This window comes from Halichoeres trimaculatus, unplaced genomic scaffold, assembly GCF_033239565.1.
Source record: "Halichoeres trimaculatus isolate MK-OKI-2021-1 unplaced genomic scaffold, fHalTri1.1 fHalTri1_scaffold_18, whole genome shotgun sequence".
NCBI lineage: Eukaryota > Metazoa > Chordata > Actinopteri > Labriformes > Labridae > Halichoeres > Halichoeres trimaculatus.
Genome location: NW_027437196.1, coordinates 30,198,257 through 30,216,908, shown reverse-complemented (window position 1 = coordinate 30,216,908; position 18,652 = coordinate 30,198,257). Strand labels below are relative to the sequence as shown.

Genomic DNA, 18,652 nt, shown 5'->3' with positions numbered 1-18,652 from the left:
TTACAGGTGTTTCACATGTGTTGTTTTTATCACATGACCTGATGTTAGAGCCAGCTCTTTAAAAGGCTTGCAGACCTTTGAGATTATTTCACTAACTGAGGCACCTCGTTAAACTGCACGTACACAGAATGAGACAAAGTAATAGCCGTAGAGAAAAACACAAACAAGCAGTCAATATAACACACACAGGGTTCTGCATGCAAACACAAAGGCCTGGGACAAGAACACATTGGTACTGAGACAGTTGGGTTTTTTGATGATATTGAGCACCTTTCCCTGCTCATTCACAGTGACTGTCGGCCCGGTGAGTGAATTAGTGCATGTTTTCCAAGCACATTTCTATATCCTGTCTCTCTGCGTCTGTGTCTTGCTTTGACTTCATGCTGGAGGCTGATTAATTATTCTCTGTGTGAAGGGTGTTTTGGCCCAGAGTGATTGCTGCTCCTCTGTGGCACTCCTGTTCTCTAGATCACCTCGAGCCAAATGAGATGTGCTGGGGAGGAATAAAGGGTCAAAGCCCTCCATCTCTGTCCCCACCCCCCGCCATTCCTCCCTTCACTCCCCAAACAACGGCAGCCAAGAAAATCCAGAGCTGGCCTCAAGGAACTCAATGTCCCTTTGGACAATTTCCTGCTTAGAAGCATCATCGAGTGTGACACCAGAATCTAGTCAATGTCAATATGATTTAGTGAATATTTCATTTTCTATTTCCCATGTGCCTGGCTTGTTTCACAAGATTACAACTCGTGCTTTTCCTTTATTACACCTCTGCCTCCTTTAAAGCTTTGTCTCTCTGAAGGCCTGTCTCTCTGTCTACTCACAGAGGGGAAGTTTCTTGATTTTTTTCCTCACAGCTCAGAGTTCTGCAGTAAAGGATTGAATAGTTGCCATCCGTTACTTCTCATCTCATCAGTTCAGGTTGGATGTCCCGAAGAAACAGCCGAATAAAACAGCAGCAGGCTGGAGAGTTAGTGTTGTGGTTTGCAGTCGTTAGTCATGTCAAACGCTCAGTAAACAGTCAAAGCTGCTTGGAGTGCTGATGGCAGTTTGTCAGGGCTTAAGTAACGGTGGACCGTCCATGTAAATCCTTTTCCAAACAGTTGAAAGACTGGTAACTCTAAAGAGGGTTACACTTATCGTTATCAGTGGTTGTCGGGTAAAGATTGAGGCATTCATGGAAGAATTCATGGCATTCATGTGAGACTTTGTAAACCCAGTAATTGCAAGGCAGCTCTAGAGGTGTAGACCTTGACAGTTTTAAAAAATCCTGTAGCATCTTCTGTTAAATACCAATCGTGCAATGATATTGAGCATATTCCATATAAGGCAGCAGTCTTTTTAAAATATTAATACATTTGACAGTGACAAATTATGTCTTCATTAATAAATAAAAAAAATAGTTGTGAATTATTGAAACCTTTCAGAGATGAATGCATGGGAATGGTATGACTGATAAATAGCTTTGTGATGTTTGCGTTGGCGTTACATGCTGATTGTGACAATCCAAATAACTCAGCAGCAAAGCGCCCTCTGTCACTGAATGCTAAAGGGAAAGTGGTGAAACCAGATGGCGTGGCACTGGAACTTCAGAGGCTTAACGCTGGGGAATCCTGACACATTCTGTAGCAGTAAATCCTGAGGTAGTAGAATCTTAACAAAAAGGCAGAATGTGCTCGTCTCTGCCACTGAGAGACTGTGGTGTGCTTCCCCTCAGCAGGATTGCATCATTTGCATCACAGCCCTGTAACTGGTGCATTTTTCCACTAGTGCAAAAATACATATCTGTTGTATGATGAGACAGAGTCCTCCTGTGGGATGGACATGTTGGACCATTTGAAAAAAAAAAAAAAAAAAAGCCTTTTGTCTTGGGAACGATAACTACCTTGAAGGGTGCAGGAAAAAAAGAAGGTTGAGGAGTGAAACTGAAATACTTCTGTCACATTTTGAAACACTGTCCCTTCAATATGAAATCCTAGCTGGAAAAAAAAACAGTCAAGTAATAACTCATCATGTTATCATAAACCATGGTCTCCTCTTTGGATGGTCCAGTTTTGACCTGCAGGTGTTCCCATGCAGTGATTTCCACTACAGAGTCCTGTCCGTTTTTAATGCTATTCTCCTTTTAGGCCTGCAGACCATGATGATCCAGGGTTATTCTGTAAGAGTGACAAAAAAAAGTCACAAGATCAAAAACCCAAAACTGTAGTGGGCTGAGTGGATAAATGTCAGTTGTTGTAATCAGTGTTAATAATAAAAATCTGATATTGTGCAAAATCTCCTTTGAATCTGAAAAAAAAAAAAAAAAAAAAAACCTTTAAAAGCTCTAAACTAACTGACCAAAAAAAAACTGTTTGAAAACTGTTTTCATATATAGGGCACATTATAAGGCGCATAGAGTAGAAGCTACAGTAGTGGCTGGGGTTGCGTTATGCATCCACTAGATGGAGCTGGGCTGAAGGGAATGTCAACTAAACAGTCAGATAAGTCAGTCAAACTCGGGCTACATCCACACAGAGCCGTACATTTTCCTATCCGACAATTTTCTGTGCCATTTTCAAAGAAAAGTGCGCTGTAAAGACGAAGCCGTTTCTGCCGTCCTCAAAAAAACGTTTCCAGAGATCAGCTCACATGCCAGACCTTTGGGGGGCGCTGTATTGCTCTGACAATAAACAAGAGAAGAAGCCCAGGCCAGCCTGTGAGCTAACGTTAGCACTTAGCAGAATTCCTTTTTACCAGTTCTTGCCACTGTTACCTCGGCGATGCCCCCTGACTACAGTAGCTATGATTAATCAATATCATACCATGGTCAGTGAGAATTCCAATGTCAACTGGCGTGCTTTAGATTGGTCAAATGCACCCCAGTTGACAGTAAGTTCGGCAAGATAAGTAACCATTGTATCACTCCGCTGTGCGCGTTACCATAGCAACACGTCAGACACATTTCAACAGGTGAGGATAACACAAGAGCGCTGAAATATGGATTTTGAAGTCAATTTCAACATTTTTGGACCAAACAAAACATATGATGAATGGGAGGAAGAGGAAACAAAAACAGAACAAGCTAGGCAACGTTACAAGCAGGTAACATCAGAAGAGCTCAACAAGACTGAAAACGAAAAAGGTGTAGAGAACACAAAAAAAAGTTACAAAATGGGCTGTTACAATTTTAAGAGAATATTTAATGTGAAAAGGAAGAGATGCTGAGTTGAATTTGTCAGCTGCTGAACTAAATACTATTCTAAGAGAGTTTTATGCATCAGTGGAGACTCAAACTGGGAATAGTTCCTATATTTGAGCACATTTAGCAAGTTTACAGCAATTATTCATTATTTATTTTAAAGTTTACAGTCTGTGGGACCAAGGTATAAGTGGATTAAACTACTCTGAAGCGTGCGTTAGACCGTTCTAAGGCACGATGTGGAGTGGGAACACCACAACGTGGAGTGGAGTGGTGTTACTCTGCGGAATAAGCTGAAAAGCTGATTTTTGACGCCCCATTTGTTCAGTCTAACCTTTTTTTTCTTCTTTTTTTTTGATAGAGCTCTCATCCTGGTAAAGGATTTCTTGGCTGCTAACTGTTGTCTAAAGTCTTTTCTGTAGTGATAACCATTTTACCAATAATGCAACAGAACTGGGCCTCAGACATGTGGCATGTGCTCATTTTAAAGACAAGCAGCACAGTGTAAAACATGCCGACAGATTTGTCTGAATCATAAAGGGAAAATGATTTCATTTTTCAGATTTATTCTTAGTGAATATGAATCCTAAATTCAGGTCTGCGATGGTTGATGTCTTTTATTTAGGGACGTAGTGCACTGGGATGTAGACAGACTGTAAGACTTACGATGAGTGGGTTTATTTCTCCTGAACTGCTTTAATCAACATTTTTATCGAGCTATAAAGGAAAATCTTTCCAGTGGTTACATCAGAAAGTGAAATGTTCTTTTCTCGTTTTTCTCTTCTCAGGTACAAGAATATCATCCAGCTATGGACTGGCTGTCCTCCTCCTGGCGTGCGGTGTGGTGAGGGATGCCTTGTTATAATTTGAAGAACTGACACGGTTTGCGCCCAGATCTCGCTTCTCCCTGTTTGCTCTCAAAGCGAGCAAGAAATTGCCTGTTTTATTTTCCCCCCTCTCTCCACCACGCGGACAGCACAGTTGGCCCTCATTTCCCAGCCACCACTGCTCTTGCACCCAGCACATTATTAGCCACTGTAAACACCAGTCACCTTTAAACCAGTCGGATTACCTTTTGTACAGACGTCGACTCAACACCATCTGAGGTGCAAGGCTCCGCTGTGAAAACGGACTCTGTATCTTGTTGGATATCTCTCATGGAGGAATGACTTTCTCTGGTTTCGCTGTTTCTGTTCATGTGTACATTGCTCAAAAGTGAACAAGAAAAAAGGAGAATCTACATTTGTGTAATATATATTATTCTAGGTATATATGTTTTATTTGAACACTGAGAATTATTGTATGTGCTGTATACATAGCTCACTTTATTGGCCATGGAGCTTCATTGTGAACAGGCACTCTGGCCTCTCTTAAAGAAACAGTAAATATTTAAGTACACATTGATTCAGACTGTTAAAAATGAACCATCAGGTTAAAGAAAGGTTAAATTTATCATTTCCTTCAGCTGTATTAAGGATTTCAATGATCTGCTGTGCATAATTTAACATCTTGTTAGTGATAAAGGTGTGCATGCTTATCAGTCTGAAGGCTAAAAAGAGGAGAGCTTGTGTTTTTTGAGCTACATGAGTCAGCACTTGGCGTTTAGTGTTACAGTATGTTGAATTCAGCTTTGTTTTGATGTGCTAGCCTCGGTGTGAAAAACAAAACAAACAAAACAAACAAAAAAAACTGTCCCTTGTCATTTTAGTTTGTATTGCATCCTCTGTAGGAATAAAAAGGGTGTTACGATTAACGAGTCAATTTAAAATCCTGATATGTGACCATTGGATGATTAATTTTAATCCACTTGCACCGTTTGAAACAGCATGCTTCAGCTGCTGTGCACCTCTCTGGGATGTTTTACTACAGCAGAAGGGTGACTGAGGATCCATCTGCGTCTAATCCTATAAATCAACTATTGCTAGTTTGTAAAATGCTGATGCAAACGCATACATTAGCACAGATAGATGTACGGTTGACTCAAGTGTGTCATTAGAAACCGTGCAGCATTTGTCGACTGATTTCTCATTGTACATGAGCCCATGTTGAGAGGAAATGAGTTCGTTTTGTTGGGATTCTCTCATAGAACTCACAGTAATATATTTTTAGCCTTATTTTCAGATGATATATCATAGAGATTTTTATCCACACAGAGCATTTATGAGCAACACGCTTTGACAATCTGACGCAAACACAGACAAAAGGTGTTTTTACAGTTCCACAGCGCGAAAAAGCTTCAGATTATTGCAGCGATGTAGTATAAGCTGGGAAATAAATGGGATTCTTTTGTTGTTGTTAACTTTTGAGCTGAGAAGGAGATTGTGCACCATCCATCAGGAAGGCAGTCGTTCCAACTCGAACTGAAGTATTTATGAATAATAGAGTAGTTGATTTATGTCTCCAGAGCTGTAAGTGAATGTTACCCACCATGAGGATCATGCTGCCGGAGCGCAGCGGTCCCCCTGCAATAAGGTCAATATTTTATTTTGGCGGACATCCACCCTTAAGCACATTCTATTTTTTGCTCGGTTGATGCCCAAAAATTGACACCAACTCTAAGCTAACATGAAGCATGATAATGTACTTCCTCATGTGTCATATGGTATAATCTAACATGCATACAGATGGAATTGCCAACACTTCCTGTGCTGCTTTTTCCAAAAGGCTAAACACTCACCGCCCTCTGAGCTTTTATTACGCTTCGCAGTCAGAGCAACAATCACGTCTGTATAGTTGTACTGCATTCCCAAAGAACTGTGGCAGGGGGGACTTGTTGATTCAGCGTTGAGGCTCTAAAAGGCTGGGCACGTCACGCTTTGGGATCAGACGAGAGGCATCTACTGATCAGCAGCTTCCAGCCTGGGTGCAAGATGAGCGGGCGACAGAGGGCAACCCTGTCTAATCCCTCCAGTTCAAAACAGCTCCAGGGTGTGTTTGGACAGTTAATCTCACATCACCATCATATATAAATAAGCCACTCTGCAGTGACTGGAATGGATTGCTGTCTTTTGAAATGTTATGTAAAAAAGATTCAGAATGTTTAGTTTGCAGAAGAAGTACAGCTTATTTTAAGGTACCAAGAATGGGATTTGGATGATGAGTGTGTCGGGGATGTGGCGGAGCACGTCTGAGAGAGTGTGCAAAGTACGAGTGGACGCTTGTCCAACCCTCATGTAAAAAGTAACAGATCTGTACAACTTGTAAATGAAATAATCAGCATGTTAACATGTTTTTTTTTAATCCATTTAAAAAGGCAGAGGCCAATGATGTTCTGTACTCGTAACAATGGTGTCATGTACTCATATTCAAGTGTTAACAAGTCCAAAGTGGGTTTTTTCATCTCTTCAAAATGAACTTGGATAAAAATGTATTTGACAAAAAAAAAAATGTATCTATATATATATGAGAAACATCTTCTTTATAGAGCTTCATCCTAACTGAGGGGACTCGTGATTCTGGGGCCCTTACCAGGTATTTAACAACAAAGATAGAGGGATGGAGTCACGATTGGTTTGGTTCTGTGATCAGGAAGATGAAAAATGACACTGAGTAAAAAGAGTGAGTCATGAGTTTGCGTTTGTGATGGAGGCTGAATTGCACACAAGCATCAAAGTCTCTGTTACCAAAGAAGAGAGCGGTTCACGGTGATGGCTCGAGCAGCAGCTCCTTCATCCAGGGGTGTTATTTCCGAAACATCACACAAGCATTTCTCCGTTCTGTTTTATAAGCCACCCTCCCCCATCCACTCTAGATGTATTTGTTTCTTCTAATGTATTTCATTTCAATGCAGTCCTGTCTGTTTGTTGAGCTGTCAAAAATTCTGATGAATTATAGTTCTCTCTTTTCTTTGGTATTGTGTGAGGCTTCTGTACTGGAACATTGCAACAGTTTGTATTATAATGACGATATCAGAATAATATTTAAATAAACCATTTTCACAGATGAAATTCAAACACAGGGGGCTTCCATCTGTTTGCTTGGAGAGCACGCTGAGCTTAAAGAGGAGGAAGTGAACCACAGAGAGCGCTGACTACAGCAAAAACTGGCCTTTTCTCTCCCACTCTGGAGACACTTACTTTTTAGCCTAATCACTTTCATTTAACAGCACTGCTAAATGTTATTCAAAATCAACCATCCCTCATTAATGCAGCCACTCCAGATGAAGGAAGAGAAAGAAACGGGAGAGAATGACATTAATGTGAAAGTGGAGCAAGAATGTGTGTGATTGCTGAGTGTATAGCTGCTGATTGGTACGCTTTTTGGATGACTTAATAATCATTTGACAACAGCCCTAATGTGTTTACTGAGATAAATATCTGCTGGAGAGGGTTGGGTTTTAAAACACTTGGCATTAAGCTCTGATGCATTGCTGTATATGACTTTTTCATTTCTCCATAAGGATTTTAGTAAGAGGGACTGAGTGAGCCACCAGAAACTTCTTCACTCACATCATCCAAACATCAGCGTGAACACTTGATCAATGAACAAGAGTGAGCGTTCCTAGCATTCTAATAGAATCTGTTCATGTACTTTTGCTGAGCTATAAATACAACAGGCCTGAATCGGCCTCCATACACTTTGATTTATTACATAACTCTGAATAAGTCAGCTGTGAAAGTCATCATAATGAGATTATGTACAGTTTATCAGCATGCCGTACTGAGCTTTTCACAGAGATGAACAGAGGCTGTGGTACACACAGGTGCTCCCCATTGAAACCAATGGAACAGATGTGCCTCCATAGACAGAATGATACAACTAATCACAACCTAAACTCTAAATTATCCTGTTGGTTATTACAGCTAATCCATATGCAATGTGATACGTATACACAGAGAGTAAAACCACTCAATGATCATGTTTCTGTTGTTATGCCAGTTCACAAAAGTTACAACTTTAGATCCTGAACGAGTTAACAAATGTTCAGACTTGTTTCATGCAAATAAAACAGTGATAATAAATGCAAAGGTCCTCTTGTAAAACATCACAGGAATTCAGTCTTCAGAAATCGCTTAAAGGATAAGTTCGGTTTATACAGCTTTTACGTTGTTTATAGAATGAAGTAAAACTAAATACTCACCCAGAAGGCTTTCCTGATCCAAGCAGTGCTTTGGGAGATATTTAGATCCAAAATCATGCAGCGGACGTCCGTATAATGGGATCCATCGGGGCATAGACAGCGCCGCTCCTAAAACTGCATTAATCCTCCAAAAACTTGTGTTTTTCACCAATATTCCATCGTGGTCTCTCCAGACACTCCAGACAGCGCTGTGTGGCTGTACTGACCTCTGAACTGACTTTGTTTACGTTTGCCCCTCAAAGAAAGGAGGAAATGGAGTCAGTTCTCCAGAGAGTACTGGGCATGTGCGGAGGGGCAAACGTAAACAAAGTCTTCGTCAGTTTGGGCTGCAGTCAGATCCAGTAACAGCCTTAATCTGGGTCCAGGAACAGACAGCCAATCAGATCTTCAGGCTCAGCGCTGATGAAATGGTTTTGGGTCTACCTCTGGACTTTTTGATCCATAACCCTCAGGATCTTTGAAGAAATCCAACATGTCTGTCTTACTGCGTCCAACCTCAGCAGAGATGACGTGTTGTGAGAGGCCTTGCTGATGCAGCTCAACAATCCGACCACGTTTAAAGAGAGAAAGCTTTTTAGCCTTTACCATCAGGAGGTCATGACAGAGAGAAAACCTGACAGGAAATCACCCTGATCCACATTTCAGAGCAGATTTAGTCTTTGAAAGACTGAGCTCTGAAACTTTGATCAGCTGGTGAACAGACTGTTTACCTTTAATTGCTGTTTTCAGTGAATTGCTTACTCCTAGAAACCCCAACTGTGCATAATGTGAATTTGTGCAGTCATCACCAGTCTTAAGATTTTGATCAAACTTTGTGTGTTGCAGCTTGAAACTGTGCACAGTTCAACATGTATTCACCAACTTAAATTGACAAAGTTAAACACACTATGCTTTTACCCATTTTTATCCCAAAGTAAGAATAATGCAACCAATGGACACATGAATAAACTGTTAATTATCACCTCTTGGAGCCCAGCAGTGGAAACAGAGGGAATAGATTCATTCAGAGTCTGTGTAATGAGGTTTTAAAGTGTTATCAGTTGTGTTAAACATGTTCAATCAATCAATACTGAATCACGATGCAATAACAACACAAAAACAGTGAGTCATCTTTTTTAACCACATGCTGTTTTAACAGTTTCTGCTCTACACAGGAGTAAAGCCATTACAGTATCTTCCTGTTTTAGCTGCTGACGACACCACTGCCCCTCTGAGACGTTAATGTTACTGCACAGACTGATCTAAAATCTAAACAATCATAACGCTTCAGTTTCTCCTCCCCACATTCAGTTCACAACTCCTATAAGCCCCTGTTCTGCTGTGAGTATGTGGTCATGTCTCTGAGCAACGCACCACTGGCTGCACGGTGGCTCAAAGCAGAGGAGCATCCTTCAATGCCATTTTACACCTGTGGACTTAGATACTGAAGTTGTGATGACCACAGCAGCACCAAAACTCTACACAAACATCTAAAAACACACACACAGGACAAATCTGAGCTGCAAAGCAAACAAAGGGAGGAGGAGAATCCCCAAACCAGAACCAGACCCTGGGCTTAAAGACATAGTGTCACTATTAGAGTCCTTACAGCAGGACCAACAATGTTCAGGTAGATCATTTGGGGAAGTGAAAGTAAGAGTCTGTCATGGCCAGCACTAGTTAATGATGCTTTTCAAAGTGTAACTGGTCGGTATTGTTAAACTTTAGAATAGAATAGAATAGAACTTTATTGTCATTGTAACAAGTACAACAAAATTGAAGTCACAGCAGCGATGAAGAAAACAAAAGAAAGAAAGTATATAGAAAGTGCAAAAAGGTCCATAAGAAAATAGATGCTGACAGCTTGTCCATCATTGTCCAGTCAGCCAGCCTCCACCTCCACAGGGTCCAGGACTGAGCCTCTGAGTCTGTTCAGTCTCTGTCTCCTGGATCCTGTCTGCCCACAGCAGGTGAAGTTCTTCCAATGTGATGTCTATTGTTAGCTCTGTTAGCCTTATCTGTGAATAGCATGATGCTACTCTACCCTCTGGTATTCTCTCTGTTGCTGGGCTAGCACATCCATCTTATTGGAGATAGATCTTATGTTCCCAATAACAATGGATGGAAGGACAGGTCCATGTCGTCACTTCTCAACTCACACCTGAGAACCAGCACGTCATCCTCACCTCCTTCTCCTCACCTTGTAGGAAGACATCAGGCCTTACACCAGTTAGCATTGACAAGCTACAGGCTGCTAACAGCTGAGTTCACATGTAAACAATGCAGCCATGGTTACATGTAGGATCTCCAGACAAAGGCAGGAGAAAAGTATTAAAAATATCGCTGAAGCCACAAAAAGTTTGGTGTCCATGACCAACAATGAACCATACAAAGTAATGATCCACTCCAAATACAAAGATGGCGAAAAAGAGACGAAAAAAATTACAAGAAACAGACAAAGAAGAGAGAGCTGCTGCAAAAGGCAGGCTAGCCAACAGGGTGGCTCCTAGCAATGGACTGTCTGAAATATACCGTATTTTCTGGACTACAAGTCGCCCACTTTTTCATATAGTTTGGCTGGTCCTGGGACTTAAAGTCAGTTGCAACTTATATTCTAGATAAATGAGGTGCTGTGTTACCTTTATGGAAAAAGATCACTGAGTTCATACATGAGGAATATTGATAAGTAAAATCCTCCCTGCCCAGCACTACAGACTGACGGAGGCTCTGCATCTCCTCCTCCAGTGTTTATCGCCTGATAACCTGATTTAGAGAAATACATTTCACTCATGTCTTCACTCTCAATTGTAAACAGTTTTTTGGGATTTGAGTCAGAAGCTAGTGTCAAAACTCCTGTAACTTGTTAAAAATGAACATTTTTCTGATAAAAGAAAAAATATTTAAACCTCCTAAAATGCAAATAATTACTTTTCAAAGCTTAATGCAAATAGTTCTCTCAGGAAAAATGTAAACAAACGAAATCATTATAAACAAATGCGACTTAAAGTCCAGTGTGACTTAATGGTGTTTTTTTCTCTTCATGACGCATTTTTTGACTGAAGCAAATTTTCCAGAAAATAGGCTAATGAATTCATCCCGCTGAAAAAAATCTGTCTAAATTATTTTACTAAATACTGAAAAATATAAAGGCTACCTCTGTTTTGCAGAGATTTACACTGAAACCCTGAAATATGAATATGGTTGATAAAAAGGCTGCTTCTTTTAATGGAAAAAAGAATTGTACCAGAAATACTGCCTCTGTATCAGATCTAATTTTGACATATCACCCACCCTACAGCTGAGCCATCTGGGGGTTTTCTAATATGCACCTTGCTGAATTAAAATATCAACCCTAGTTTCAAGGTACTTCAAGTCTAAGTGGCTGGTTATGAGCTAAGCGTCTAGATGCAGTTATTCAGCCAGATGTCAGGTGATGATTGCATAGAGGAACCCAGCACAGCACCATTTTGGAGTGTACACAGCACAGTAGGAATGTGGACAAAACTTTATTTAAGTTAACTTCAGTGCTTTCTAACTGACTGGTTACTGTAGTCCAGACAACACTGTGGACAACTTCTGTCTAAGACCCAATCTTTTTGTGAGCAGTCCCACAGTACGGGCTCAGTCCACCTGGTTTCTGAGATGTGTTTTAAGAGAAAGATACTGATAAGAGCTGTGTTACATTTTTAATATGGACCTAAAATGTTGTTTAATGGATTTTTGGTTAGGCAGTTGGCACAGGATGTAGCACATTTTCACATTTTGTTCTCAAAACTTAATTAAAAGCAAACACAACAGCCCAGCCTTTCAACTCTAACCATGGAGGACTTAGCACCTGCTTCTAGTGTTGACATGAGTCAGAAACACAGGGAATTAATTCTAGAGGGAGGTAAAGCTGTGAGGTTTTAACCTTCTGGCCTTGAACATGGAATTTTGCGCTCACTTCACTTTCTTTTTTTTTTTGACCATTTTAGCTGTGTTAATGCTGGGCTGAAATTTTTCAAGGACTTAAACTTTTAAACTTCAGCACTTAAAATTTATTAAAAATAAACTGTTTATTTCAAATACCACCTCTCTTCATGAATACCCAAATGTACCCCATCTACGCCAATTCAAACTATGTGTTTTCATTCCTTATTATTTGCAGAGCTAAAATCGTAAAATCGAGATGAATTTGCTTTAATTATAAACTTAACACTTGGAAATTATAGTTTGTTTGTTTTTTAATGTATTTTACCAGCACGTGATCTTAATTTATTTTTGGTCAAAGGAGCAATTTCATGTGATGTTGTTAGTTTCTGAATTTAAATGAAATTTTCATTTTAATGACAAAGACTGGAACAAATTTAAAAAAAAATCAAGAGGTGAAAGTGAATGAATATTTTCAAATATTTTACTTTAATAGCCTTTTCAAAATGTAAACAAGAGGAGGCCACTTTTTGTCACTTCCATAAAGAGAAAGAGTTTTTATGTTTTTCAATTACTGTACAAAAAAAAAATCAATGTTAATCATTGTTGCTTTTATTTAATAACATAGACTGTATTGATATTTACACAAGGCTTATTGGTAGCACGCAGAATAAATAAAACTTTGAGGGTTGTTTCCCAAGAGGTGCATTGTGAAAACAAACCAGCATTTAAAGGGATTAGAAAATCAAAAGTTGTGGCTATTTTATACTTTATGACAAGCACAGATGTAGGTTAAAATCATCATGCAGAAAAAGTAGCAAAAAACATACAAAAAAAAAAAAAAGAAGGTCACTCTGTAGGTGGGCATTTTCTGCCACAGTCATGAAGAAATGGTTGTGTTATTTTTCAAGGTCAGAGGGTTAAAGGCGCATTTCCACTCGATGTGCTTTGAATTATCCTAACATTCATTCCTCATTTAATCTCTTGACATGCTCACACCATAAACAGATGAACTGCTCATACATCCATCAAAAACCTGCAGTTCAGCAGCAGCTTGTAAACTGTATTCTTGGTATGAACCAGGGAGTTCTAAGAAACCATATAACCCTGAGTCTCAGCCTGCACATGCTGTTAATTCTACGTCTTTGATCAGTATATCAAGACTTTATGACAGATCTGCAAGTTTCAGGGTTTTTATCACAAACACCATTCACAGCGTCTCACAAAAAGCTACACAACGCTGTACAGCCTGAAAGTATGCACTCAAGGATTAAATGTTTTCATAGAACATCAGCTCTTCTCAGAGGGACATGTGATATTAACCAAAGGCAGACACTGTACATTTACAGCACACAATGGTATTCGAAGCACTCATGCAGTCAAACAAACATTTCACACATTACTCCGACTCCAAACATTTCTGAAGAAAAGAATGATTTTTAACAAACTCACAGCTCTGTAGAAATGGTTTCTGTGACATTTGAGGCTGAAGACATGAGAAGGAACAAAAAAAAAAAAAAAACACTTCCAACACTTCGTAGGTGATGTTACAAATTGGTCCTCCTGCGGAGCTCCTGGTTTTGGCAGTCAGCCTTCATCAGAGCAACGGTGGGAAACAAAAAACTACTTTCTGTTGGTAAAAATGGGCCTGTCAAATCTTATCATCCACTCATGTGTCTGAAAGACAAGATAGAGGAATGGAAAATACAGAAAAGACAAAATAATCCCCTTTGGAAGTCAGGAGTGAATTTGGCAGCCCCAGCTCAGCTAATCAGGTTTACTTAATCAGAGAATTCAGACAGCAGAGCTGGAAAAAAACAAGAGAGAGGAAGAAATAGACGAGCAACAATGCAAAATTAACCCTCAGCCCATGTTTGTTAATTCAGCGAGCAATGATGGTTATTTATGTGGAGGGAAAGTGAGGGCAAACCACCAGCCTGCCTCTGGCACTCTAATCAAGCCGCTGCTTCTATGGCAGCACAGAAAAAGAAAGATGCTGGGAATTATCGTGTGACTAAGCCTGTCTAGTCTTGCATATTCAAATAAGTTGTGTTGTAGCAGTGTCGATGAATCACAGATGGCCAAGATTTATACCTCTTTTATACGCTACCATCGAGGAAAAAGATATATACTCTGGAATAATGGTTTACATTTTCATACGCTCATAAAATATACACACGTTGACTGCAGAGACGGAGCCCACACCGAGGGGGAGGGCTGATGGATCCCAGGCTTAATGCAGTGCACCCCACTGGCAGCTCTGCGTGGTGGAGGAAATGTGTTCCCAAGTGCTTTCTCACAGCTTGGGATGACATTGTACATCAGATAACTTGTGGGAGATCTCACAACAACAGCAGTGTGAGGATACAGAGGCCTAAAGGTTAGAGAAGAAGATCTGACAGGAAGAATCCTGGCAAGGAAAGAAAAGGAGGAAACAAGGAGGTCTGTCTCTCTGAGCAACTCTGCAAAGGTCTTTCTGACAACCCTGAACTTGGATAAAAGTACACTCAAGTGTCTTTGTGTGTAAATTTTTACTTCAGGATGCCTTTAAATTCTTCAGTTCTTCAGTTCTTCAGGTTTCTTTATTATTCCATGCAAAAGCCAAGAAAACAACCCCACTGCAACTTAGAATCAACTTCAAGGACACAATTTTAATGAATCTCATGAAAAAGACGAAACAAGAGGATGGAAAACAGAAAACAGAGAATCCTAAAATGTTCCTGCTTACTGGCTGAATGCAAATTTATGTACAGAGCCCTGAAAGAGGCAAACTTCTTTTCTACATAGACTCTATAAATACAGTCCCCATTCAAACACAGCTTCAAGGTTAGGCCATATAAACGTCTGTAGATTTATCTTCAGTTAAGATGAAGGCAGATAATGTCCAAAATAACTTCTATTCATGCAGAGCACTGATTTAACCCTGTAAAGACTGACCCATCAAGAAAAAGCCAAAAAATCAATTTCTTTGGAATTCAGATGTTGATGAATCCTTTTAACAAAACCATTAAGTGTATATGTATATCCTTATATCATTTTGTTAATGATATATTTCTTGGTGGTATTTCGCACACTGGGCAGTTTTGGTTTATTTTTGGTTAAATTTGGGTAATATTCATTTTTTATAATGCAAAAATAAATAAATGAATAAATTCTTTACAATTGAGATATCATTCTTAGAGCAGTTTCTTCAAAAGTAGCTTGGATTTTCCTGAAAAAGGTGTGTCTATGATTTCACAAGAGCAGACATTTTGAAAAAGGGCAAAGGTGCAACTTCAGCTGCTTGTTGTGGAATAATGATCCTCTCAGGGAGGCAGAGATTTTTCTTGTTTGTTTGTTTGTTTGATGTTGATGTTTTTCTTTAGAAACAACTTTTCATCATGTTGGTGAGATAAGGGTCTTTGAAAGTTATGCATCAAATATGATATCTTCAGCAATATAGGGTTGAGGTTTAGTGTTTAAAGTTATAAAATGACTCTTGTGTTTTGTATTTGTTTGTTTGTTTGTTTGTTTGTTTGTTGTTGACTAATCAATTATAAACAGCAGAATGCCAGCACTCCACTGGAGCAAAAGTATAACTTTAAAAAAACATCTAAAATTACAATGTGTGAGTTTAAATTTAAGTCAGGGCACCACCCAGTTTAGATAAAACTTTAGAAAGGTTTACTGTAAGAATTATGTGATGTTATAATTAATACAATAATCAATTATCAAGTCTCAATATCAAAAGGCCGCTACATCAATTGTGAATTCTTTTGACTGGTGTACAGAGGCCGTTAATTTCAACCACACAAAGACAGAAAGCAATTTCTTAATATATGAAAAGTTTATTTACTAACTAAAAGAAGAAATATGTGCATGAATACATGAACAGGTCAAAGATATGAAAGAATAAATGCATAGAGGAATGACAAGTGATACTGATAATAATTAATAATTATTAAACCAGAATAAATGGAACACAGAACATAAACCACCCGCCTAACCTATTAATCTAACCCACCAAGATCTCTGGGCATTGACCACAATATACCAATAAATGCAAGATTCGTGGCGACAGAGATGACAAAGTCCCTCTGCAGATGTCTGCAGATGTGAAGGGTGACGGAGGGGCTGGCTGTGGTCACAGACAGGAGGTCTGCTGCAGGTCAGCTGAGTGTCATGGAGGTGATGTCCGATGAGTTGAGTCTGTAGAGTCGATTCTATCAGCAGCAGTGGTGGCTGTGTGAATCGGAGCATCATTGTCCGTAGGAGCAAAAAGGCAGGGTAGCAGATCTTCTCCTGGCATTCCTTCTCTCTTGTTCCAAGAGAGAAAGTTCGAGGGTCACAAGATGCTAGATGGAAATTGGGAGGTCTCTCTCAGCCTCTCCCAAGAGAAGGATGTCTGTACAGTTTTACATGTCCGCCAGGCGTCAACGAAAAGTCTTCAAATTTTCAGCGACATCTCAATGTTATATGGTTTCACAAACATCAGAGGACAAGATGAGGCCGACTCTCTGAGAAACCACTTGGGTGGAGGTCTGTTTTTCCAACACTTGTTTTTTTTATCACCTCTCCTTCCCACAGGGCTGGGATCAAACCTCCAACCTTCTCCTCAGCCCTGCCCCAGCCAGCCCTGACTCCGTCCATACAGTACCAGACTGCTCATCACCACGGAGTTGTCTTAACTAAAAGGAGTTAGCTCTTTTCTTAGACATGGCTTTAGGTCTGTCTGACAGAATGTACGGTGATAACACTGGAGTCATGAGTGAAAGTCTGTGGTGTTCAGAAACCAACCCTCAGCCTAATGAACATCCCCTGGTTCCACTATTTCCTCACAACAAGCAGGTTCCTGTTGGGAATGAACAGACCAGGGGGTTGTTGAGAACCCTGTGTGCTGAGGCTTAAGTCTCCAAATGATGATGTAACATAACAGGGTAAAAAAGGAGGTGTTCATACTCAAACCCTGCATGAGGTCTGTTTGGGCAGGTTCCCTCTAGGTCCCCTGTCCTCCTGTGAGTCCAAGTCCATGCTTGTTGGGTTAATCAATGGCTCTGAACTGCCTTGAGGCGTGCATGTAAGCATATCTGGTTGTCTGTCTAAGTCTCCCAGTGACACCCCATAGACCCTGAACAGGACTGGCAGTATAGATTCTGGATAATTGGATGCAGTGAGAATGAACTGGCTGTTTTTGGTGGAGAAGGGTTGAACCTGACAAACGTTACAGCATACAGATATCTACAAAGTTTCACATTAGATTTAGACGTTCTCATTGAACATCAACAGGAGCATAATTGAACGAGTCATTAATCAGCATGCAACCAAACACGAATGAGCCAGTGATTACACAGCATGAATTAATGACTGTATTATATAAATCAGCTAACGCTAGCATGTCCTCAGTGGCTGAGCTAACACTGGTTCATGAATTATCTGCTGTTTACATTGTAGATGCTAATCAAGCCTCCAAACAAGAGGCAGTGGCTGAAATCGTCATTTTGGGAACATCAAGATACTTGGTTTAAATCTGATTGGCCAATGAAACATCCAATTATAAGAGATTTATTTATGGAGAACTCTCACTGAAGAAGCTGGAGGAAAGTAACGCTGCAACACATGGAAACATAGCAGTATCCTGGCTGAATGAGTGGTTCTCCTGTAAGCTCACAGATGCTCGACTGGTGTGTCTGTCTTAACAGGATGAAGGGTCCTCTGACGCCGTCTTATTGGTGCTGTTGGGATCTGGTGGCTGGCAAAGTGCTAACAAGCAATTCTGCCCAAAGACGTTTCAACAAAGGCAAAGCAAATGAAGGGCATTAAACTTTACTCAAGTTTCTGTTGCTTGCCCGTGTGTGTGTGTGTGTGTGTGTGTGTGTGTGTGTGTGTGTGTGTGTGTGTTTGTGTGTGTGTGTGTGTGTGTGTGTGTGTGTGTGTGTGTGTGTGTGTGTGTGTGAGCGGTCCTGCATTATTTATTTGTGCTCATTAAAAGTAATCAATTGAAACTGGCATTGATGTAAGGGTCTTTATTGGGCTTTCAGGAATCCGTCACTGTAATGTACCGTGTGACTTTCTAACCCTGCTTGATTGTTTTGTTCCACAAAACGCCCAAAGGAATGAAAATGTGTTGGTGCACACCCATCAATGCTAAGCATCTCTCACTGCTGGGGGATTTATGAAGCCCAAAGGCTCCCAAAGAAAATCATAATGACTCAGAGCTGTGGGCTCAGGATGGCTGTCAATAATTGAACATAACAACAAGGACTATATCAGCTTTAAGTGAGTTAATACAAAGCTCTGGGTTTAACAGAACATAAGACGACAGGTGATGCACGACACGGCAGTTATGGAAATGTTCGGAGTCATTATAGGTGAGTATGTGGGTGTGTTAATTAAAAAACAGCCCAAGAGAATTAAGTGCTGCAAGCGTGCTGACGCCTGTCTCATTAAACTATAAAACTGTGGACAGGCATGTCCTGTTCTCCGAAGCACTTCCCTCACATGTAAACAAACAAATTAGTTCCAATTCA

At 40.1% G+C, this 18,652-nt stretch overlaps 1 protein-coding gene across 1 annotated transcript in view; it reads left to right on the top strand.

The window, feature by feature from the left end:
• The window catches only part of vstm2a (V-set and transmembrane domain containing 2A), a 119,656-nt gene extending 112,519 nt beyond the window's left edge, over positions 1–7,137 (top strand). Inside the window, exon 5 of the mRNA XM_074694075.1 lies at positions 3,967–7,137. Coding sequence (XP_074550176.1) covers positions 3,967–4,043 — 77 coding nt within the window. The 3' untranslated portion in view covers positions 4,044–7,137. The remainder of the gene's footprint in view (positions 1–3,966) is intronic.
• The last annotated feature ends 11,515 nt before the right edge of the window (positions 7,138–18,652 follow it).